The sequence below is a fragment of the Condylura cristata genome, unplaced genomic scaffold, assembly GCF_000260355.1.
Source record: "Condylura cristata isolate star-nosed mole 26May11 unplaced genomic scaffold, ConCri1.0 scaffold00059, whole genome shotgun sequence".
Taxonomy (NCBI): domain Eukaryota; kingdom Metazoa; phylum Chordata; class Mammalia; order Eulipotyphla; family Talpidae; genus Condylura; species Condylura cristata.
In genome coordinates, this window is record NW_004567160.1 from 571,552 (window position 1) to 596,758 (window position 25,207).

The following is a 25,207-nucleotide window of genomic DNA, read 5'->3' on the forward strand; positions in this document are numbered from 1 at the left end:
TTAAATTCACCCTAATTTACAGTAATATCTACTATAAAAGAGGAAATTTTATACCATTAAAACACTCATATTAGCTAATAATGGGCAGATTGAAATAATGCAGTACATGACACTTTGACTTTCAAGAAAATATTTCACTTGAGAGGGAGAAAATACTGCAAAAACCAGCCTCACATACATAGAAAAATCTATTATCAGATACAGAGTTCAAAACTGAAATGATAAAAAAATGGAAGAAAACACAGAAAAACTAATGAAAGATATACAAGAAAACTCAGAAAAATAATTGAACATTCTGAGAGATAAATTAACAGAAACTTGAAATTAAAATTTAAATAAGAAAATAATGGAAATGCAGGATTTTAAAAGTCCACTAGAGCAAAGAAATTTTTCGGAGAAAGCTATGAATGGAATAAACAAAATGCAAAATCAAATCAATGTCCTCAGCTATGAAAATGCACAAATAATCCAGGTGGAAGAAGAAAGAGAACTAGGAAAAAAGAAAAAAAACACTTCAAGATTTATGCAACTCTATCAGGCAAGCCAGTCTAATAATAATAGGCATTCTAGAAGGGGACAAGACAGATAATTTGTATAAAGAAATATAAAGAGGAAAACCTCCTAAACTTGAAGAAAGAATTAACTATAAAAGTTCATAAAAGTAAAACCAAAAATGAACCACACACATACAACTTAGTTGCCAGAGTGTAACAAGATATGTAGCTGTGAAACTTCCAAGAATTCAAGCAAAGAAAGAAAACTGAAGCTGGCTAGAAGGAAATAACCTATAAAAGCTCCTCTAACAAGCTTGTATTTCACATCTCTGAGGAAAAACTAGACAATGAGAGAATTTAATGATTTGATAAAAAAAAAAAGCCTAAGTATCAAAAAATGTCCCAAGAATACTCTATCCTGAAAGTTTCTCCTTCAGACATGAGGGGTCAATAAAGTCCTAATCAGACAAACAGAGGGAGAAGGATTTTGCAAACACTATACCACTTTCCAGGAAATGTTAGATTGAGCACCTATTTGAATAGAAAAACATCTATAAATAATTGAACAATAGCTAGATTCATAAAATTAAATATCAAATGGAAGAAGTAGACTTTCATATATTAATAACTGCACTAAATGCAAATGAAGTGAACTTATGACTTAAAAGTCATAGAGTGGCAGCTTGGATATGAAACAGAATCTAACATGCTGTCTACAAGAAATACACCTGAACTCCACATATAAACTTACTTCTGAGTAAAGGGTTGGAAAACAATCCAAAAAGCAAATGGGCTCTAAAGAAAGACAGGGAGAGACATATTAGACAAAAAATATAGATACAGCTAAAAAAGGTAACAAGTTTCGGGCCCTCCCTGGTGGCTCAGCGGGTTAAAGCACAGCACTAAGAAGCTTAAGCCACTTCTGCATGAGTTCGATCCCCGCCTGCCCCGGAGGAGATCCACATGGTGAGGCAGACCTCTTCTGACCCACCCGCTGCTCCCCTCAGCAGTGTACTTCATCGATCTGCTGTTCTGCTCCCCACTCTGTTTCTGGTGAATCCTCTCACCCTCCGCATCTCTGGCCTGTACCCTAGTTCTGTATGAATAAATAAATAAATCTTAAAAAAAAAAAGGTAACAAGTTTCAGGAATGTTACTATATAATGATTAATGGAAAAATGCAAGAGAAAGATATAATACTTATCAGTGTGTATATTCACCATATGAATGATCATTCCAAAGGAACAAAGAGTATGCAATGGAAAAAAGAAAGTTTGTTCAATAAATGTTGATGGGAAAACTGGGCTACTACATACAAAATAATTAAGTTAGACTACTAACACACACCATGCACAAAATAAAAACAACACAAAATGGACCAAAGAACTAGATATAAAACTTGAACCCATAAAATGTGTAGAAGAAAATATAGGCTAAACACTATGCAACATATACCTCAGGAACATCTTTAACCACATATCACCCAAAGCACAGAGTGAAGAAAATGATAAACAGCTGGGACTACATGAAATTAAAAGGCTTCTGTATAGCAAAGGAGACATTTAATAAAACAATAAGACACCATATTGATTGGGAGAAATTTTTTGCACAAAATAATAATGATATGGGACTCATCACAAAGATCTAAAATATCCTGATGAAACTCAACCAAAATAAAGAACCCAGCCAAAAAATGTGCAGAAGAGCTAAAAGGACAATTCTCCAAAGAGAAAACTCAAATGGCCAACAGGCACATGGAAAAAAAAAAAATGTCCAACATCACTAGTAATCAGGAAAGTGCAAATCAAAACCACAAAGATATAACACCTTACACCAGTAAGAATAGCACATATTAAAAAGAAACTAGCAACAACAAACATTGGGGAGGTTGTGGAGAAAAAGGACCACCCTTCCTTGGCTAGTGGGAATGCAAACTTGTCCAACCACTGTGGAAAGTAGTGTGGAGGTTACTCAAATTGCTAAAATCATATCTTCCAGATGATCCAACAATTCCATCCCTGGGTACTTACCCAAAAGATGCAAAATCATTAATTCAAAAGAGCAAATGCACTGCTATGTTTATTGCAGCACTATTTCCAATAGGTAAGCTATGGAAATAACCCAAATGTCCAAAAACAGGTGGTTGGATAAAAAAGATGTGGTATATATATATATATATATATATATATATATATATATATATATATATATACATATATATATACACACACATATATATGTATGTATATATGTATGCATGTATAGGTATGTATGTATGTATATATGTGTATGTATGTATATGCACACACATATATGTGTGTATATGTACATACATACACAATGGAATATTACTGAGCAATCGAGAAAGATATAGGCATGCTATTTGCAGCAACATGGATGGAGCTGGAAGGGACCACACTCAGTGAAATAAGCCAGAAAAAAAAAAGAAAAATACTGGGTGGTTCACTTATAGGAGTTAAGGGGACCCAAATGAGAGATGGGGGAACTAGCAATTACAACTAAGTAAACATCAAAATCAACAGGCAATTATAAACCAGAGACATTCTTTGAGGGAGGAAGCTGTCTCAAAATGGGTGGGAAGTACACAAGGGACTATGGTGATGATGGTACATGGGTGAACTGGTAGTGGGTATTCCTTGGGGACCATACATGAGTGGATAAAGTGTACCTTGTATGAAAGGAAAAAAATGAATTGCCATTAAATTATATAAGTTAAATACTGGCAATTTTGAAAACACACTGGGAGTAACACACTAGTGTTTGGGGAACTTAATTCCACCAAAGAAAAGATCAATGAGATAGAAAAATAGTAAGGAAACAGCCATAGACAAAGAATTAGAACACATGGGCTCAATAGACATTTTTTAAATTTATTAATTTATATATCTATTTACATAGTTCACTTTAAAACAAAGTATACTTTCCCCTTCCCCAATTCACCGGCACATTTTTCACAAAGTCCCCATATTTATCCCTCCATCCTTCTGTTTCTTCTCTCTCCCTCTTCTCTGTAGAATATCTCTGATTTATAATTGTCTGTTTGTTTGTTTTGTATAGCAATAGAATTTTTTCTCTGTTTTATTTGCTTCTCTGATATTCCTCTTATAAGTGAAACCATTCGATATTTTTCTTTTAACTTCTGACTTATTTGAGTGAGCATGTTAGTTTTTTGATAAGTGTCAGTTTCACTGATGTGAGTTGGTATCTCATTGTTGTTTTGATTTGCATTTCCCTGATTATGAGGGATGTTGAAAAATTTTTCATATGCCTATGGCCAATTACAATTCCTCTTTGGAGAAGTGTCTTTTAAGTTCTTCTGCCCATTTCTTTACTGGATTGTTTACTTTGTTATTGTTGATTCATGTGCACTTTTTGTATATCTTTGTGATCACTCCCTTATCAATTGTATGGAGTGCAAATATTTTTTCTCAGTCAGTAGGGGGTGTCTTTGTCTTGTTTAATATCTCTTTTGCTGTGCAGAATCACTTTAGTTTTAAGTAGTCCTAGGCGTCTATATTTTCCTTGTCTTGGGTGATGAGACTCTAAAGATATTAGAGAGATGTATGTCTTGTAGTATTTTACCTATATTTTCTTCTATATAGTTTATGGTTTCCGGTCTTATATCCAAATCTTTTATCCATTTTGAATTGATTTTCCTGCATGGTGTGAGGTAGTGTCTAGTTTCATTTTTTCACTTATGTTGGTCTAGTTTTCACAGCAACATTTATTGAGAAAAGTGTCCTTGTTCCATTGCTAGGTGGGGATCACCCTGGAACTCAGGTTGTGCTGAATATTGTATCTGCCCTGTTCCTGTCTTCCCACCTTTTTGGAACTCCCAGATGACTCAGGTGTTTTTTTTTTTTTTTCTCCCTGTGGCTTCCAATATCCTCCTTTACTTTTCTAGGGTGAAGTGGTTTGGCTTTGTGGATGTGGTAAGGTAGGGAGAAGGGGTCCAGATTGATGCCTCTCCTTCCTCCTTTTCCCCCATTGTGCTCATCTTACTCCTGCTTCTGTTGCCACCTTCCCCTGCTTCTGTCAAGTCACCAGCTTTGTCCAGAAGATCTGGATCTTGGTAGGAACTTGCTGTAATTTCTCCCTTATTGGTTGTTTCTGCTAGAGAAATTAACCCGTGTCTATTCACCGCCATGTTGGCAATGTCTCCCTACAATAGGCAATTAGTAGACACTGCCCACCCAAAAAGGTGATTACACATTCTTTTCAAGAACATATTTGACATTTTGCAGGGTTGTTCATATACTGAGTTACAAGTATCAATAAATTTATGAATTTTGAAGTCACATCAAATCTTCCCAATAAAAATGTTAATAAACCAGAAATCAACCAAGAAAAGAAAGAAGCAAAAAAACTGTCATGAAAAATCTGCTTATGGAAGGTAAGCAACAGAATACTGAATGGCTATTCTGTTAGTGACAAAATCAAAGGAGAATTTTAAAAATACCCTGAGGGGAAAAAATGGCAAATGAATGCACAACTCACCAGAATCTATGGCAAAGAGCTCAAGTAGTTCTAAGAGGGGGCAACATAGCTATAGAGCCTATACTAATAACCCAAAGAGAGATCAAATAAACAATATTACCTCTGAATTTGAGGAACCTGAAAAAGTTAAAAAAAAAAAAACCCAAAAAGCTAGCAGAAGGTAGGAAATAGTAAAAGGCACAGCAGAAATAAATGATATAGAAATAATAAAAGGTGATTCAAAAGATAGATGTAATAAAAAAAAAAACTTGTTCTTCTGATAAGATAATATGGTTTTTATTTTTCTTTTTGTTTATATGTTGGATTACATTAATTGATTTTCAGATAGAGAAACCAAATATGGAATTGGGGGGAAAGTAACTATAATAAAATCAAAATCAAAGTCATCAGGCAACTACAGATCAAAGATATTCTGTAGGGAAGGAGAAGGGAGCAGAATCAGCACAGGAGTGGGAAGAGCACAAGGTGCTATAGTGATGGTGAATGGGTGAATTGGTGGTGGGAATTTCATGGGGAAACCATACATTATACAAAAATAAAGGATGATATAATAAATATATTTTAAAAAATGGTTATCCCAAATTCAACAGAAGAATGAACAAGAACAGCTCAAAACAAGAAGTGAAAGCACAAAAGGACAAAAAGAAAAAGGCAAATACAGGTGCCAGTATATCAATATTATCTCTAAATATAAATGGCTTAAACTCATCAATAAAAAGACACAGAGTTGGCCCTCCCCAGTGGCGCAGCAGGTTAAAGCACTGCACTAAGAAGCTGAAACCACTTCCGCATGAGTTCGATTCCCGCCTGCCCCGGAGGTGACCACATGGCTGGCAGACCTCTCCTGACCCGCCCGCTGCTCCCCTCAGCTGTGTACTTTGTCAATCTGCCTGTTCTGCTCCCCACTCTGTCTCTGGTGAAGTCTTTCGTCACCCCTGAGTCTCTGGCCTGTACCCCAGTTCTGTATGCACAAATCAATAAACCTTAAAAAATAAAAGACACAGAGTTGCAGGATGGATTAAAAAACAGAACCCAACATTTTGCTGTCTACATGAAACACACCTAACTACAAAAGATAAAAACAAATTGAAAACAAAAAGATGGAAAACAATCCTACAAGCAAATGGACCAAAAAAGAAGGCAGGAACTGCTATACTTATATCAGACAAAAATAGACTTCAAACTCAAAAATGTTAAAAGAGACACAGAAGGCCACTACATTATGATTAGGGGGACAATACAACAAGAAGACATAACAATCATCAACATATATGCACCAAATGAAGGAGCACCAAAATATATCAGGAAACTACTATCATCTATGAAAAGATTTATCAGAGAAAATACATACATAGTAGAAGACTTCAATATACCACTCTCAACAATGGACAGGTCAACAAGATAAAAAATAAGCAAGGACACAAAAGCTCTGAAAAAGGACCTAGACAAGGGTCTAACAGAGATCTATAGAGCACTGCACCTCAAAAAATCTGAGTACACATTTTTCTCAAATCCACATGGACCATTCTATAGGAATGACCACATACTGGGTCACAAGACAAATATCAATAGATACACTAAGATCAAATCATACCAACTATTTTCTCTGACCATGAAGGAATCAAGATAGAAATAAAACAAGTGAAGGTAGCAAGAAGCCCACTTACCACGTGGAGACTGAAACCCACACTACTGGAGGCCCACTGGATCAATGAGGAGGTCAAAGAAGAAATTAAAAAATACCTTGAGAAGAACGACAATGACAACACAGGTCTCCAAAACTTATGGGACACATTAAAAGCAGTCATAAGAGGAAAATATATAGCATTACAAACATGGATATTTGAACAGTAATCAAAAGTCTCCCAAAGAACAAAACTCCAGGACCAGAAGAAGCAAGAAATAACTCAAAGAAACAAGCTAACCTCCCACATTAAAGAACTGGAAAAAGAACAACAAAATAACCCAAAAGCCAGTAGAATACAGGAAATAATAAAAGTCAAATAAGAAACAAATGAAATGGAAGTTAGGAAAACAATCCAAAAAATCAATGAAACCTAAAAGAAGTGGAAAATATGCAAATAAATAGTTTCATAAATGAAAAAGAAGTTCTAACAGGTAGTTCAGAAATTCAGATGATCCTATTACTATGATCATTTGTATACTATTAACTAAAATGTCCTAGAAGAGACAGGTAAATTTTTAGAAATATACAGCAATCTGAGACTGAGTCAAGAAGAAATAGAAAACCTGAAGAGATCAATTACAAACATGGATATTTGAACAGTAATCAAAAGTCTCCCAAAGAACAAAACTCCAGGACCAGATGATTTCACTAGAGAGTTTTATCAAAATTCACAGATGAGTTAATGCCTATATTTCTCCAAACACATACCAAGAAAAAAAGCTGTGAAAGAATGAAAACTTTCAAACATATATTGTGTGGCAAAATGACAGTGATACCAAAACTAGATAATGATACCACAAAAATAGAAATCTGCAGACCAATATCTCTAATCAACGTAAATGCAATAATCTTCAATACAATTTTAGCAAACTGAATTTTAAAAAGCATTAAAAGGTCATACATAATGAATAAGTGGGATTCATACCAGTAACACAAGAATGGTTCAACATCCTTGATTGACCTAAAAATCAATCAACAAAAATCATCATGTCAACAAAAGATAAAGATCATATAATCATATCAATATATGCCAAGAAGCATTTGATAAGATTAAACAAAAATCTTATCTACACCTATGAAAAGAAAACAATGTAAGGAATGAACAATGATGTAAAATATATATAAATAAATTATTAAAAATGGAAAAAAGTTATCAGAATAACATGAAAAATAAAATCTAAAAAAATGGCATAGATAGAACATACCACAATATAGTAAAGATTATCTGTGACAAACCCGCAGCTAACATACTTCTTTATATATATATACATAATAGTTTATTTTTACATCATTTTGTGCATTTTTTTCATCTCAGTTGTAATCCCCGTGGGCTTCCCATCACCAAATCACCCTGTGACATCACCATAGACCAGTGAATTTCTCTCCCCTCACTGTTTTTGATCCTATATCCCACTCCACCCCTATAAAATGTCTCTGGTATATAGCTGTTCATTATTATTATTATTTTCTTGCCTGGTCTATTATACTCCTGCTATGAGTGAAACCATCTGGTATTTTTCCTTTTCTTTCTGGCTTATTTCACTAAGCTAACATAATTCTTAAAGGTGAAAATCTGAAACTTTTCCACTAAGATCTGATACAAGACAAGGATATCCACTTTCATCATGACTATTTTGTTAGAGACCCCTAACATGTGAGGTGCTGGGACAGCAAGAATGTCAGAGTCAAGACTGGAAGACTGGTCAATATGGGCTGGAAGACTGGTCCATGGCCATACCACGGTGTCTTTCTTATGTAAGCAAATCTAAGCCTAAGAAATAGGCAAGATTAGAAAAGGAATAAAATATACTTGATAATGCAGAACGCTGATAGTGAATGTGTGTGGATTCATTGTTTAGTAACTAACAAAGGGATAAAATGAATTTTGTATTAATTTGATTCTGACAAAATGAATTTTGTATTAATTTGATTCAAGAACAGACACACAGAACAACACACATTTGTATTAATAAAAATGAGTTGTACTTGTTATCGGGATGCCTGAAACAGAAATTAGAGGCCTTGCATCCCCTGAGCCCTGTTTCTCTTAAACTCTAGTTTGTGTCTGTCAGTTCTTTATTTCCAAGATCTCTTGGTTCACTTTCCGCAGCCCTGTTCACCAAAGCTGGTCTCTGGCACTATTTAACATAGCATTGGAAGTTCAATTAGGCAAGAGAAGGATATAAAAGGAATCCAAGTTGGTAAAGAAGTAAGAGTTAACATTATTTACAGTTTACATGTTACTATACATAGAAAACCCTAAAGATGCCTAATGGGATCAATTGATCAGCTCAGCAAAGTGGCAGGTTATGGAATCAATATACAAGAATCATTTATTTACTTCCTTATATGCAAACACGAGCTAAAAATGAAAAAATAAAGAATGTCTTCCTTATGGTTGCATCAAAAATAAATATCTAGGATTAAACTTAACAAAGGAGGGGAAGAGCCCATACAATGAAAATTATAATACTTTCCTAAAATAAATTAAAAAGACACAAAGAAATGGAAATATATTCCCTGCAAATGGGTCAAAATAACTAACTTTGTTGAAATGGTCATTTTACTAAAGCAATATGCAGATGCAATGCAATCCCTATAATTTCAATGACATTTTTCAAAGGTAATATAAATATTACTGAAATTTATATGGAATCAGAAAAGTCCTTGAATAGACATAACAATCATGACAAAAGAGGAAGAACTGGTGCTATCAAACTCACAGACTTCAAGTTGTACTACAAAGCTATTATGATCAAAAGGGTATGGTACTGGAACAAGAACAGACACAAAGAACAATGAACTAGAATCAAGATTCCAGAAATAAAGCTGTGCCTATATTGACATACACACACACACACACATACACACACACACAAATGAATCATGAGTATATATTGGAGAAAGTCTCTTCAACAAATAATGGTAGGCAGACTAGATAGCCACATACAAAGGAATGAAAGTTCACCACTATTTCATATCATAAATAAAAATTAACTAAATATCAAGATAAGATTTTAATGTAAATCTTAAAATCACAAAATACATAGAAGAAAACATAAACAAACCCCTCCATATTATAGTTGTCAGTGATGTCTTTGTGAATATGTCTCCAATAGCAATAGGAAAAAAGAGAGAGAATATGGACAATTGGACTACACTAAATTAAAATTTTTTGCACAATGAAATAAACTGTCATTGAAACAACATACATCCTAACTACTGGGAGAAAGTATTTGTTCAACAGAAATATGAAAAAAGGCTTATATCTGAGATGTAGCTCAATCAAAAAATGTGCAGTGGAGCTTCTCCAAAGAGAACATATAGATGGTAAAAGTGATAATAAAAAATGCTCATCAACACTTATCTGGGAAATTCAAATCAAAGCCACAATGAGACAACACTTCATACTTGTGGGAATGGCCCAGAGCAAAAGAAACAAGTGTTGACAATAATGTTGAGAATAAGAAATGATCATTCATGTGTGAGGGAATATAGGCTGGTCCAGCACTTATGGAAAACAGTATGGAAGTTTCAAAACATATTAACAATAGATATAGCATGTGATCCAGCAATTGCATTCTTAGGCATCTATTTGAAGAACACAAAAACATTAAGTGTTCAAAGACAGATTATTGGATTAGGAAGATGTGACATACACTAACGAATACTATAGAACTGCAATGAAGATACAGTCTGTAATTTGAGACAACATGGACGAAATTGGAAGAGATTATGCCTAGTGATTATGGTTATAAGAAGAAATACATATATAGGATTGTTTCACGTCTGTTTGGAATATAGAAAATCAAAACAAAGTTCAGACAAAACCATTAACAAACTCTGGAAATCAGACTGTAAAATTGAAGGGTAGGGGAAAGAGCAGAGCAGTGTGGCGTATGTGCAGTGGATTGTAGTGTTGGACTATGGGTGCCTGGGTGGTACATATTGTGTGGTAACATACACCTGAAGGGTGTGATTTTATATCTCTAAGTCATATACTGAGTTATAACTAATTTTATTTTCTTAACAAAAAATGAAACAAAATGACCTGTTACTGATGTAAGTGTTAAAGTTCAGTGAAGTGTTCATGAAAGTCCAGTAAGTTATCCTTCTTTTGCATTTAAAAGTTAGCATGTATGTGTGTGTATATACACATATATTTTTTTCCAGCCTCCATTCTACATAGAGGAGAAGCAAATAAAACATCAACAAATATATCATTAGAAGGTTGGGTTGATCATCCTGAATATTAGCAACCTTTTCCTAGTCTCAGGACACAGAAATTAGGACTCTGGGTCCTTGTATACAAATCCTAACACACCAAACATAACATATATTTACAACGAAGGAAGAACTCTTGCTTGTGCAGGGTGTACTAGCCTCAATTCTGAGCTGAAGATGATTGGGGAGGCATCTCCAAGAAAGAAGATACACACTGATTAATAAAAAACTACATCAGCTCATAGGCAGTTTTGATTGAATCCATGCTGTTACTAAAAATTTATGAATTAGATGTCAACATACATAATTTAGCACATCACACATAAAAATATTGATTTTCTGATTTAAAATTTTTGGTAATTGGTGACACAAATTTGAAGTAGAGTGATGCTTCTCCTTCAGAAAGGGCAAGTATTCCCCCTCCGGCTGGGCATAATGCACACTAGGTCTGTTTTACATATTTTTTTTCTTATATGCACCATTTTTATAATGGTGCATATAAGAATTTTATAATGAAAAAAGTTCTTACAGATTGGTGTATGATGCTGAGCTCCAAAAATCCAGCTTTAATTTCATTTAGTTTAACCTTCCTTTCTGATTTTCTCTGTAAATCTTGTGGGGCTCCTGTCACAAGGGACAGGGAGATGTATGAACTGGCTAATCTTTACATTAAGTGTTATGATTCTCCAAACAGAAATATCCACAGGTGCTCAATGGGAACCATTATTATTCAGAAGACACAAGGTTTAGTGTTATCCTAGGCTGATTTTATAAAAGTTACCATAAAATAGGAATAAGACATAAACATAAAAGTCATTGATGGAGCCTGTCCCTCTAAGTGCAAATGAATCAGTCGTTATTTCAAAAATTTGCTCTCTTCCTATCTCTGAGAGTATGTATATTCCTCTGTGTGTGTGTGTGTGTCTGTGTGTGTGTGTCTGTGTGTGTGTGTGTGGTGGGGAAGGGATGGAAATGGGCAGACCTGTATGGATTCTGCGGTGGGCTTTCAGGTGAGAGCTTTTGGTGTACACTTTGCTGCATCCTGCAAAGTCACACTGGTGAATCCGTCTTCTCTTCAAGTCAAGGGACTCTTCTCCCTGCGTTTGGGTCATTGCTGCTGGTCTGAGCAAAGAAAGATAGGCCAAAGAATGATTTTAAAGTGAAGACTAAAATGGACTTACATATAGTGAGACCACTTAATATGCGTATTTAATTTACGCAAATTTAACACCAAGCCCATAAGAAGAAAAAAATAATTGAAATTTCCTCAACAATTTCCTCAACAAGGTCATTCTCCTCTGTAAGTGTAGGTTATGATTTCTCTTGGTGGTTTCTATTCCAAACAGTGTAGAAATTTCACTCTTTAAGTCTCATTCTTGTGTTTAAAGAAATGTCTTTTTCATACGATATGTTGCTAAAATACAAGTCAACTACTTCATTATTTTCAACATTGAAAAACAATGCTGATTTAAACTTGTGGAAACAGTATACAACTGAACATCATAAGAAATTTGGAGTTTTTAAGGGCAAATTGATGATCTACAATTAGAACATAAATCTCCTATTACATGTATACCCATATACATGTTGTACACAAACACATACCTTTATTGCGAGGCAGTTACCTGTATATTGTTGTTTTCAAATTCTAACTATTGTGTCTGAGATCACTCCAGGTTCACCAGAGACACATATATACACAATGATAGACCTGAATTAAAGACAAAAGTACTCACTCTTGCTGTAGTCCCTGAATACTCCTTAAGGTTGAGGATCCACTCTGAATTGCACTCTCTTCACTGTCACTTGGAAGCTCCAGTGGAGACATGGAGGTGGGATCAACTTTCACTAACACAAAGAAAAGGAGCATTGTGAAGTACAAATATATGTGGCTCTGTAATTTTCAGATTTCCCTAGTTTGGCCCACAATGTGAAACAGCAGCAAGACAGAGAAGTAAGAAAAAGCAAAGATGGAAGAATTGTATGGAAGGAAGAGAAAAACATTCAGATTTTTTGGCATAGCAAGTAATAGAAGTTCCTTTAAGGGAAAGGAAGTAAAGAATGTCTAGTGCCACTAGAATTAGCTTTTCCAGCATAGTAATTGAGACAGGACAGTACATTTTTCTAGAACAGGGAAGGTCTGAGTATGAGTCAATGTTCTTATTTCCAGTCCCCAGGAAAAGGTCTGCTGAAAAGTCAGTTTCAACATTTTTTCTTTGCCTTTTTATTTCTTTTTAAAATAAAACACCACTGTTTTGCATCCTTCTTAATTGTTTTTAAAGATTTATTTATTTATGCATAAAGAACCAGAGACTGAGTGGGTAGCAGTACAGGCAGTTGGACAAAGTACACTGCTCAGGGGAGCAGCGGGCTAGACAGAAGTGTTCTGTAGCATCATGTGGGTCACCACCTTGTTGGGGGATCAAACTTGCACAGAGGCAGTTGTTGATAGCTTTGCAGTGCTGCGCTTTAACCCGTTGCACCACCAGGGGAGGGCCCCCTTCTTAATTTTTTGACATACAGGATTTCAGGCTACCAGAGCTCTCCCACCACCAAAGCACCCATAGTCTTCTACCATGATCTCCCCTTCCCTACCCTGTTCTTAGATCTCCTCCTCCCTTCGCTTCTTCTGGGTGTCTCAGCACTATGGTCAGCTTTCAAGAGTGGATTTGAAAGTTTGTCTTTGGCCCTCAATGAGATTTTTCATTTTATTTTATGAATTAAGCTTTTTAATTTTCTTCATTGTTGCCATTTTAGCACAATATTTGATTTCTCCCCTCAGTTATAGAACCAGTAAGTCTCCCACTACTGCATCACTCGTGAAACTTAACCATAGTCCCTCCCCTATTTTGATATTTCTTCCTCTCCCCTGCTGAATGCCTTCCATCTATAGTTTTCCTGCTATTTTGTCTATTTTTTAACCTTTAGGTCAATTTCCCTGTATCCCTCAAATAAATTGAGCATCATTTTTTTTTCTTTCTTACTATTACCAATAAGCATAATCCTTTCTACCTCCATTCAATGGCTCGAATGGCTTGAGTTTATTCTTTTTAATTGCAGAATAGAATTCCATTGTGTAGAGAAACCACATCTTGTTCCATTCACCTATTTTTGGGCATTTAGGTTGTTTTCATATCTTAGCTATTGTAAATAGTGCTGCAATAAACATAACAGTGCAGGTTTGCATCAAATTCAAGTTCGGTGTCCTTTGGGTAGATTACTAGGAGTGGAATCACTGGGTCATATGGTAGATCAATTTTTTAGTAATTTGAGGGTCCTCCACATAAGTGTCCATAATAGTTGGACTAATTTGTATTTCCAGCAGCAGTGTAGGAGGTCTCCTTTACTGCTACATCTTCGCCAGCTTTTGTTGTTGCCACTTTTTTTTATTGTTTGTTTTTAAGATGGACCATTCTCACTAGGGTGAGGGGGTATCTCATTGCTTTGATTTGCATTTCCCTAATTATGAGTGATACTAACCATTTTTTATATACCTCATGGCCAACTGTATTTTATCTTTGGAGAAGTGTCTTTTGGGCTTCTGCCTATTTTTTGACTCAGTTGTTTACTTTGTTTTTGTTGAGTCATGTGAGCACTTTGCAGATATGTGATATCTGTCTCCTACCAATTGTATGGAGTGTAAATATTTTCTCACGATCTGTTGGTTGTCTTTTTATCTAAGTTATTTTCTCCCTTACCATACAGAAGCTTTTTAGTATGATGTAGTCCTATCTGTTCGTCTTTGCTTCATTTTCATTGCTACTGAAGATGAGTTCTCAAATATATTTCTGAGATGTATATTATGAAATGCTGTGTTTCTTCTATGTATTTTATGGTTTCAGTTGTTACATTCAAACATTCTATGCATTTTCAGTTGATATTGTGTGCAGTATGAGTTAGTAATTTAGTTTCATTCTTGTGCATGTAGCAGCAGAGTTTTACAAGCATCATTTATTAAACAGATTTTCCTTGTTCCAGTGAACATTCCTTGTTCTTTTCTCATGGATTAGCTGAACATATATGTGTCACTTTATTTCTGGCTCTTCAATTCAATTCCATTGGTCTGTGTATCTATTTTTGTTCCAGTACAGTGTCATTTTAATTATTATGGCTTTATAGTATAGTTTGAAGTCTGGGAATGTAATACATCCATTCCTTCCCTCTCTAGTCAGGAGAGCTTTGCCTTTTTGAGCGTTTTGTGTGTGTGTGTGATTCCATATAAATTTCAGCAATATTTGTTCTCTTTCTTTGAAGAATGTCATTGAGCTTTTTATTGGAATTTCATTGAATCTGTAAATTACTTTTGCTAGGATGGTCATTTTTATAATTTTAATAACTTCCTATCCATGAACAGGAAATACATTTCTATTTCTTTGTGTCTTCTGTTTCTTTTCATAATGTTTTGTAATTTTCCTTGTATAGGTCATCCACCTCCTTTGTAGGTTTATTCCCAAATATTTAATTTTTTTAAGTACAACTGTAAATGGTATGCTTATTTTAGCTACTCACTTTTGTGTGTTGATATTTTAACCACTAATTTACTAAACTAATTTTTTTGAAAGATTTACTTATTCATACAGAACTGGGGTACAGGCCAGAGATGCAGAGGGTGAGAGGATTCACCAGGGGCAGAGTGGGGAGCAGAACAGGCAGATCAATGAGGTACACTGCTGAGGTGAGCAGCGGGCGGGTCAGGAGAAGTCTGCCACACTATGTGGATCTCCTCTGGGACAGGCAGGGATCGAACTCATGTGGAAGTGGCTTAAGCTTCTTAGTGCAGTGCTTTAACCCACTGTGCCACCTGGGAGGGCCCTAAACTGATTTATTTTTTTAATATTTTTTTTCTTGTGGAGTTTTTAGGGTTTGCTCTACATTATAAAATCATTATCAAATAGTGATTATTTTACTTCTTATTTCCCTATTTAGATTCCCTATTTTGCTTTCTCTTGCCTAATTGCTCTAGCTAAGATTTCCTGTAATATACTGAATAACAGTGCTTTGAGTGCACACCACTCTCACACCACATATTGAAGGAAAGAATTTCAGTTATTCACCATTAACAATTATATTAGCAGGCTTCCCTGGTGGCCTAGAGGTTAAGCTTCAGTACAATCCTTCTATAGTCTCAGTTCAACCCCCAGGGAGCTAACCCACATATGGTGCTGTTGCACGACCTATCCTGTCATAGCCAATACCCCCCCCAGCCGTGCATTTCAGCGTATCCTGTTCTGCGCCCCTCTCTCTCTAGTGATTTCTCTTACTTCTAACACCTCTGGTCTACATCCCAATTCTTCTATACATACAGATAGTATTAAACACAGTAAAATATGTTAAAAGAAAATTGGTTGTGGATTTGTCATATATAACTTTTATTACATTAAGGTGTGTTTTCCTTCTGGTTCAGGAATTTAGAGGGCCTTCGTCATAAATTGATGTTGAACTTCATCAAATCTTTCTTAGCATCTATTGATATGATTATATACTTAGGTTTTTGTTGATGTGATAGATTAATTCATTTTCAGATGTTGAACCACCCTGTGTCCCTTGGGTAAATCCCACTTGGACATGACATATTATCAGTTTGCAAGATACCATTGAGGAATTTAGCATGTGTGTTCATTAGGGAGATTGATCTGTAGATATTTCTTTTTGTATTGTCTTTGTTTCATTTTGCTATTAGTGTAATGTTGACTTTACAAAATGTATTTTCTTTGTTCTTTCACAATTTTTTGAGACAGTTTTTTGTTGGCTAGACACCTGATCCTCTTTGAATGTTCAGCAGAATTCATTTGTGAAACAACTGGTCCTGGGCTTTGTTTGGGAAGGATTTTGAGTACTGTTCCAATTTCACTTTATATTTTTTTAAGGGTTTCTACTGCTTTGTCTGATTTGTATAGTTCTACGAATTTGACCACCTCTTCCAGATTGTTGAAATTGTTTGCATATAAATGTTCACAATAATCTCTGATTATCCTCTGGACTTCTGCTGTATCTGTTGTTATTTCTCTTCTTTCATTATGACCCTATTTACTTGAGTATTCTCCCTTTTTTTTCTTTGTGAGGCTGGCTAAAGGTTTGTCTATTTTGTTAATTTTTTCAAAGAATCTGCTGTGGAGTCCATCAATCTTTAGGATAGTCCTTTTAATTTATATTTCATTTATTTCAGTTTTTATTTTTATTATTTCTTCTTTTCTATTGGCTTTTGGCTTTCTGTTGTTGTTCCTTTCCTAGTTCCTTGAGATCAGAGGTTACATTTTGGGGGGGAAGTTTTCTTGTTTCTTGATGTGGGCCTCTATTTCTATATTCTTCCCTCTTATTCCTGCTTTTTGCTGTGTACCATACATTCTGGAAAGTTTTGTTCTCCATGTAATATGTATTTATTAATTATTAATGTATTTGTGTAATTAATGTATTTATTAATTTCTTATTTGACTTCCTCATTGATCCTTTGGTCTTTCACTAACATGTTGTTCATTTTCTATGTAATGAGGTGGTATCTTGCTTTCTTTGCATAGTTGATTTCTCTGCTTTTATGGTCAGAGGATGTAGTTGGTGTGATTTCAATATTCCTGTATTTGCTTATGTGTTTCTTGGTGCTAGTATGTGGTCTATCCTGGAGGACAATCCACATGCACTTGAGAACAATTTGTATTCAGGTTTATTTTTGGTGCATTGTCCTATAGATATCTGTTAGGCCTCTTTATTTAGGGCTACTATGTCCATGTTTATTTTCTGCTTTGTTGATATGTCTCTTGGTGAGGGTGTAGTGTTAAAGACTCCTATTATATATGTATTTTCTCTAATGTCTATTTTTAGAGATGATAGTAGTTATCTAGTATATTCTGGTGCTCCCTCATTTAATGAGTATATACTGATAAGTGTTACATATTTCTGGTGTATTGTCACCTATGTCATTATATCATCTGCATCTATGTCTCTTGTCAACTTTTTAGTTGAAGTATATTTTACTTGATATAAATATGGCTGTCTTTGCCTTCTTTGGGAGGAAATTTGTTTGTAGAATTTTTCCAACAGTTTATTTCTATGTTGATCTTTTCCAGTTTGGTATGTTTCCTGGAGGCAGCAGAAATTTGGGATTTGTTTCCTTATCTAGACTTCTAGTCTGTATCTTTATCTTTTCTTTTATTTTTACTTTATTTATTTATACATAAAAGAACTGAGGTGTAGGCAAGAGGTATGGGGAGATGAGAGGATTCACCAAAGACAGAGTAGGAAGCAGTACAGAGCTCTGACTGAAATACACTGCTGAGGGGAGCAGCAGGTAAGACAGCAGAGGTCTGCTGTGCCATTTAGGTTCCCTGACTGGGGGTCAAATTCGTGCTGCAGTGGTTGTGGATAGCTTCATAGTGCTGAGACTTAATCCCTTGTGTCATTAGGGAGGCCCTCTGTGTCTTTTTCCTGGTGAGTTTAGTCCATTAAGTTTAAGGTAACACATGGAAACCTGTACTTGGCATTTTGTTCATCATTTCTTGGTTCTATTTCGTACCTTGTTAAACACTTCCTATTCATTCTGTTGACTCAGAGTTTAAGGCTTCTTGTCACATTCTTGAAAAAGGTTTAGGAGAGCAAATTTCCTAAGATTTTTTTGTCTGAGAAGGTCCTTATTTTTCCTTCAGAGAGGAAGAAGAGCTTCCTCAAAGAGATTTTTCATTCAAATTCTCTGAATAACTCCCTGGTAATCCTGATACCTAGACTTACTCTGAAGTTCAGAATATGACCTTTCAATTTTGTTCACCTAAATGGAAACTTGTCAATGAGATGAAATACATACCTATCATAAATTAATACAATATGTAATCAGTAAGATCTAGAAATACTTTACAAGTACTGCTGATTTTTTTTCTTCTGCTTCAACTGTATTTTGTGTCATTCTCTTCCAATACCAAGGTTTAAGCATACTATTTGGGAGACCACTAGGTTAATGGTCTTAGCCTGAAACTAAACAGACATTTTTAAAAAATGAATTCTGCTTATTTGGAGTGGCTCTGATGAACTTATGGATACTTTGGGGTGAATTCAATCTCTGTCATTAATGCTACCACAGTTATGATATCAGCAAATTCTCACATGAGGACTTTTGTTTTCCCATTTCATTTTTTTTTGTTCTATTATCTTTCCTTATGTGAGAATTGATAACCACATCTGTCCCCTCCAATTTAAACTTTTTAAAAACATTTGTTGATGCACCATTGCATTATAACATTATATAGGTTTCAGGTGTGTATTGTTCTAAATCAAAATTTGTATATAATACACTATGCTCACCACTAAAATTCCAATTTCATCCTTCACCATCCCCTTTACCTGATTTACACATATCCATTCACTCTTCCTTCTGTTAACTACTAATTTTGTCCTAAAGTCTAAAATTTTCACTGCATGATAACCATATTTTAATCCATATCTTTGTGTTATCTCAAAAACAACATTGTTTGACAATTATTACCATCACAATTTACTACTAGTTCATGATATTTTTATCAAAAGAACACTGCAGTATCAGAATCTTAAATGCTCAGTAAGGTGTTTTTCAGACACCTACATTTATTGATGGTTTTATGACAAGACATTGAATTTCAAAGAAAACTTTAGAAAGTTTTTTTTTTTTTAATACTGAGATGTAATCTGATTTCTAGTCACTGATCTTCCATTTGGTCTTTTTTTTTTTAATTCCTTCTATTCACTTATCAATTCCAAATTTTACATGGACTTGAATCCATTTGACATCCTAATCTTTCTCCTCTAACTATAAAAAAAAAATCCCAATATTATTCCTAAGGTATAACAGACAAAAATTATCATAATTTTACAGGTATAGTAAAGCTAAATAATTATGGCTCCACCACAGGAGCCATAATTGTTTTTTATAATTCCCAATTACAAACAAAGAAGATATGCCTCTAGGAGAAAAGCTGGGTCACTGGGGTTTAGTGGTGGAATGGAACTTAATTTATGCCTTTCTGAATTGTGAATATATTTTGAAAGTTATATAAAAATTGAAGATTATCACGCATTAAAAAAAAGGCATGCCTGTTCACTAAAGTATATGTTATAAGAAAGCAACTATCTACCACTATATTAGGTTTTCTGTAGATGCCCAAGAAGAAATAAGACAGACTCTTGCCCTGAAATTTACAGTTCAGTTGGGAAGAATGCCCATACACTGTGCTATAGTCAAGAAAAACATAAAATGGAAGTTGACAGAAGATGAATGAAAGGGAATACAGGACCATGGCAATATTTCAAAGAGGGCTATTTTACCTGTAGGGAAGAAAAAAGATAAAGTTTGGGGGAGGGAGAAGCTAAAACAGGCTAATTATATAAAATTTTCCTCCATAGCATCTTTAACATAATAGAAAAATAAACATATTATCTAAGAAAGTTCCAGGGTGGGAATGTTAATAGGCTAATTTATTTATTTTTTTTTGAGATTGAGTCTTATGTTAAAATGTTATTAAATTTTTATATTTTGTCACTTAGTGAAATCATACTAATATACTATCAAATAGTACAATGATTCTAGGGTGATGTATACTATTTCACTCAAGGATAAGGTTACCCCAGTGTGAGAAGCATGGACTAAGCAAAAGAGTTATTATAAATTCTAAAACATTGAAAAGTTTCTGTAAAATTATTCAATTATAACTGGAGGAGTGAAAAAAGAGAAAGGTGATAACTCAACAAGTACAGATGGACTAAGATGAGTCCCAGAATGGGGGCACATTGATGCTTACCTGATCCAGCATTTTTGCCATCTCCTCCAATGAGTGGGACTGTAATGGCTGCGGGGCCCCCATCTGAAGGCAAAGTAGTATAGACCATGGGCAGCGACTGCACCACCACTGGGATGGTCTTCATGCCACCCAGCTTATCTGGCAGACTGACTGATGGGATGGTGTGAATCACATGTAAGATTTGCTGGCTTCCAGTGCCCTGAGGGGCCAGGATAGAGCCTGGAGTCAGAACTGTAGGAATGTTTGCCGAAGTGCTTGTGTCAGATGTTGAAGTGGATACTACAAGGGCCTGGGGAGCAGGCTGTGACTTGACAGGACGCACTGGAGCCTGCAGCATGCTAGCAGGTTGGAGAGGAGCTTTTGGTTTGTGAAAGGAGAGATCGACTGGTTCCACCTGGGGCACATTGAAATCATTAGCCAGAAGTTCTTCTGGGGGCTCAATCTTGATGTCATTAAACAGTGCTGGGTTCTCCATAGGGTTGGCATCCAGGAGTGGTGGAGATGTCATATTACCTCTGTCTGCTGTCTTAGGGGAATCTCTAAATTGAACAGGGCCAGTGACCTAATGAAATAAATAAGTAAAATAAATGAGCGGTGCAAAAACAATTAGGTTAGTACCTTGAAGAAGAAACATGTGAGCAATGAAAGGGAAAAAAAATTATTTTACTCAAAGACAGAATATAGGGAGGTAAGTTAAATGAGACAGGAGTACACTTAAGAAGAAAAAGGAATGTAAATTTTACTGAGCAGCAGTAACAACTGAGCAGCTTGTACCAAGCAACTAATAGAAATAATTTTGTTTAATCTTTATAATATTCCAGAGAGATTAAAATTAACATATTCTGAGTATCTACTGTAAGCATTGCGCAAAGCACAGTGAGGTTATATATGAATAAGTTACAGTCATAATGATAGGATTATATGAATAGTTTATACCACAAAAGTGGTACATATAAGCTTATAGGCATATAAGCAAGGTATTTTTGAAAAAGAAAAGGCAATGATTTATTCTGTCTAGCCAAGACAGAAGGCTTCAAGGAGGACATATTTTAGGTGGATCTTAGAGAACTGATAGGGATTCTCTAGGCTGAGAAGGGATAATAAAGATATTCATGTCTGCAGAGATGTAACAGCAGAAAATATGTCTAGCTAATAATGATGTAGTAAAATTAGCTGTATTGTATGCAGAAAATAATTGTGCTCTTTTTTTACATTTTTCTGTTATTTTTATTGAAATCACATTGTGGTTTACAATATGTTTTGGGTATGTATTATTATAAATCAGCATGTGTATAAACAACATTAAATTCACCACTGAAAGGTCAATTCTATCCCTTCATCAAAATTTGACCCTATAAATTGAGCTCTTTTAAAAGTAATAATAAATGATCACTTCAAGGATAATACATAAAGTAACATGAAACCTGAACATAATTGAAAAATTGTTAAAGAATTTCATGAATTCAAAAATCAGGGATATTGGACACTTTATGGTGATCTGGACCTGAAAAATAGCTTTGGAGATAAAGATGTTTTAGCTAGTAAACAGGCCAGTACAAGATTGTAGATCAGAATTATATTTTGAGTTATGGGAGTTTTTAATATGAGAGGTGTTCAGAAATGCACCCCTTACATAAAATAGGACAACCCTGTATTCTGTATATTTCTAGGTGGTCTTCCTTCCTCCCTTCCTTCCTTCCTTCCTTCCTCCCTTCCTTCCTTCCACCCAGCCTCCCGCCTCCCTCCCTCCCTTCCTTCCGTCCTTCCTTCCATCTTCCTGTCTTCCTCCCTCCCTCCCTTCCTATACACACACACACATATGCATATATATGTATACACACACACATGTACACACAACACACATATATACACATATATTTGTTCATTTTAAAACAAGGTTTACCCCCCCCTCAGGTGTAGACGCCATAGAATTTCCTCCCCCAATTTGTCCATGCACCATCACCTCAGTGCTCCTCCTTCCTTCCCTCCTTCCAAACCCTGTCTCTCCCCCTCCCCCTGCAGGATGTTTCTAGTTTATAATATTCTGTTTGTTTCTGTAGTGTTGCATTGGGTTTTGTATTGTTATTATTTACCCCTTATGACTTATTTGGCTCCACTACATTTCTCTTATCAGTAAAAACATTCAACATTTTTTTCTGACTTATTTCACTGAGCATGACCCCTTCTAGCTCCATCATGTTGCTGTGAATAGCATGAATTTATCTTTTGTCATGTATATACATACCATATCTTCTTGATCCAATTATCTACTTCTGGGAATTTGGATTGTTTTCAGGTTTTACCTACTTATTGTAAATAGTGCTGCAATAAAAATAGGGGTGCAGGTATCCTTTTGAATTGATTTTTTTGTGTTTTGGGTAGATCCTTAGGAGTGTGGAATTCCTGGGTCATATAGTTTTACTAAAACCTCCACTTTTAGTAATCTGCGGAACCTCCATACAGCTTTCCATAGTGATTGTACCAGTTTGCATTTCCACTGGCAATGTAGGAGAGTTCCTTTATCATCACATCCTCATCAACATTTGTTGTTGCTATTTATATGTATATATGTATATACACATATACATACATACACACATAAATACATACGCATGTGCACACACACACACACACACCCAAATATCATTCTTAGCAGTGTAAGATGGTATCTTATTATGGTTTTGATTTGCATTTCCCTGAAGGGAATATTGGACATTTTTTATAGCCTGTTTGCTTTTTCTCTCTGGAGTAGTGTCTTTTAAGCTCTTCTGTCCATTTGACTGTATTGTTTACTTTGCTTTTGTTGACTAATGTGAGTTATTTGTATATCTTCATAAGTCCCTTTTCCATTGTATTGATGACAATAAATTTTTGTCCCCGGTCAGTAGGATGTCTCTCTTATTTTGATTTATGTCTCTTTTGTTGTGCCGAAGTTTTTCAGTTTGATGAAGTCCAAAGTCTTTGTCTTTCCTTTCACTTTTTTTGCTTTTGGTGATGAGTCATTAAAGATGTTACTGAGATATATGCCTTGTAGTGTTTACCTATATTTTCTTCTATATTTTATGGTTTCAGGTCTTTTGCCCAAATATGTTATCCATTTTGAGTTGAGTTTTGTGCATGGTGTCAGGTAAGGCCTAGTTTCATTATTTTGCTTATGTTGGCCCAGTTTTCACAGAACCAACCATTGAACAAAGTGTCCTTGTTTCATTGCATATCTTTGCTCCTTTGTCAAAGGTTAATTGTCCACATATATGTGAGTTTATATCTGGGCTTTCTATTTGTTTACATTGGTCTGTCTGTTTTTGTTCTAGTACCACACTATTTATTATGGCTTTGTAGTATAGTTTGAAGTTTGGATGTGTGATACCTCCATTCCCTTTTGTTTCGTCAGTAGAGTTTTGGCTATTCATAGTTTGTTGTTGTTGTTACCATATGAATTTCACCATTAATTCTTCTTTCTTTTTTAATTTTATATATTTTTACATTATTCTTCATTTTGTACATTTTTTTTTTCATCTCAGTTCTAATCCCCATAGACTTTCCACCATCACTTCACCCTTATGCTTCTATCACCATAGTCCCACATGCTTTTCCAAACCCTGTTCTGATCTTGTTCCCCACTTCTCCCCCATAGACTTCTCTGATTTATAGTTGTTAGTTGATGTTCTTTACTATGTTATTACAATTGCTATCTGTGTATGTCTATGTATGTATGTATGTTATCTTTTATGCTAATACTAAGAGTGAAGTCATCTGGTATTTTTCTTTTTCTTTCTGGCTTATTTCACTACGCATGATCTTTTCCAGTTCCATCCATGTTGCTGCAAATGGTATAATGTTTTTTATTGCTGAGTAATATTCCACTGAGTATATATACCACATCATCTTGATCCAGTCATTTATTTTAGGCCATTTTGTTTGATTCCGCATCTTTCCTATTATAAACAAGGAAGCAATAAACATCAGGGTGCAGGTGTCCTTTTGAATTGTTGTTTTTGTGTCCTTTGGGTAGATACCTAGCAGTAGGACTGCTAGATCATATGGAAGCTCCATTTTTAGCAGTTTGAGAAACTCCACACAGCATTCCATAGTGGTTGTAACAGTTTGCATTCCCACCAGCAATGTAGGAGAGTTCATTTTTCTCTGTACCCTCTCCAACATTTATTGTTGCTTTAAAAAAAAAAGTGTCATTATCACTGGTGTGAGGTGGTATCTCATGGTGGTTTTGATTTACATTTTCTTAATTACAAGTGATGCTGAACATTTTTTTTTATATGCATGTTGGCCATCTACATTTCCTCTTTGTATAAATGTCTGACCACTTTTTGATGGGGTTGTTCATTTTATATTTGTTGAGTTTTGTCAGCTCTTTGTCTATCTTTGTGATCAGTCCTTTATCATTCGTGTTATATGTGAAAATTTTCTCCCAGTCAGTGGGGGGTCTATTTCTTTTTAAAAAAGATTTATTTATTTGTGCATACAGAACTGGGGTACAGGCCAGAGGCTCAGGGGCGGCAAGAGGCTTCACCA

The 25,207-nt window shown here is 35.1% G+C and overlaps 1 protein-coding gene across 1 annotated transcript in view; it reads right to left on the reverse strand.

Annotated features, from left to right (window-relative positions):
- KLF8 (Kruppel-like factor 8) overlaps positions 1-25,207 on the reverse strand; it is a 73,711-nt gene that overhangs the window by 30,069 nt on the left and 18,435 nt on the right. The window contains exons 2-4 of the mRNA XM_004695317.2: positions 20,678-21,239; positions 12,659-12,770; positions 11,905-12,044 (exon numbers count right to left, since the gene is read on the reverse strand). Coding sequence (XP_004695374.1) covers positions 11,905-12,044; positions 12,659-12,770; positions 20,678-21,239 — 814 coding nt within the window. The remainder of the gene's footprint in view (positions 1-11,904; positions 12,045-12,658; positions 12,771-20,677; positions 21,240-25,207) is intronic.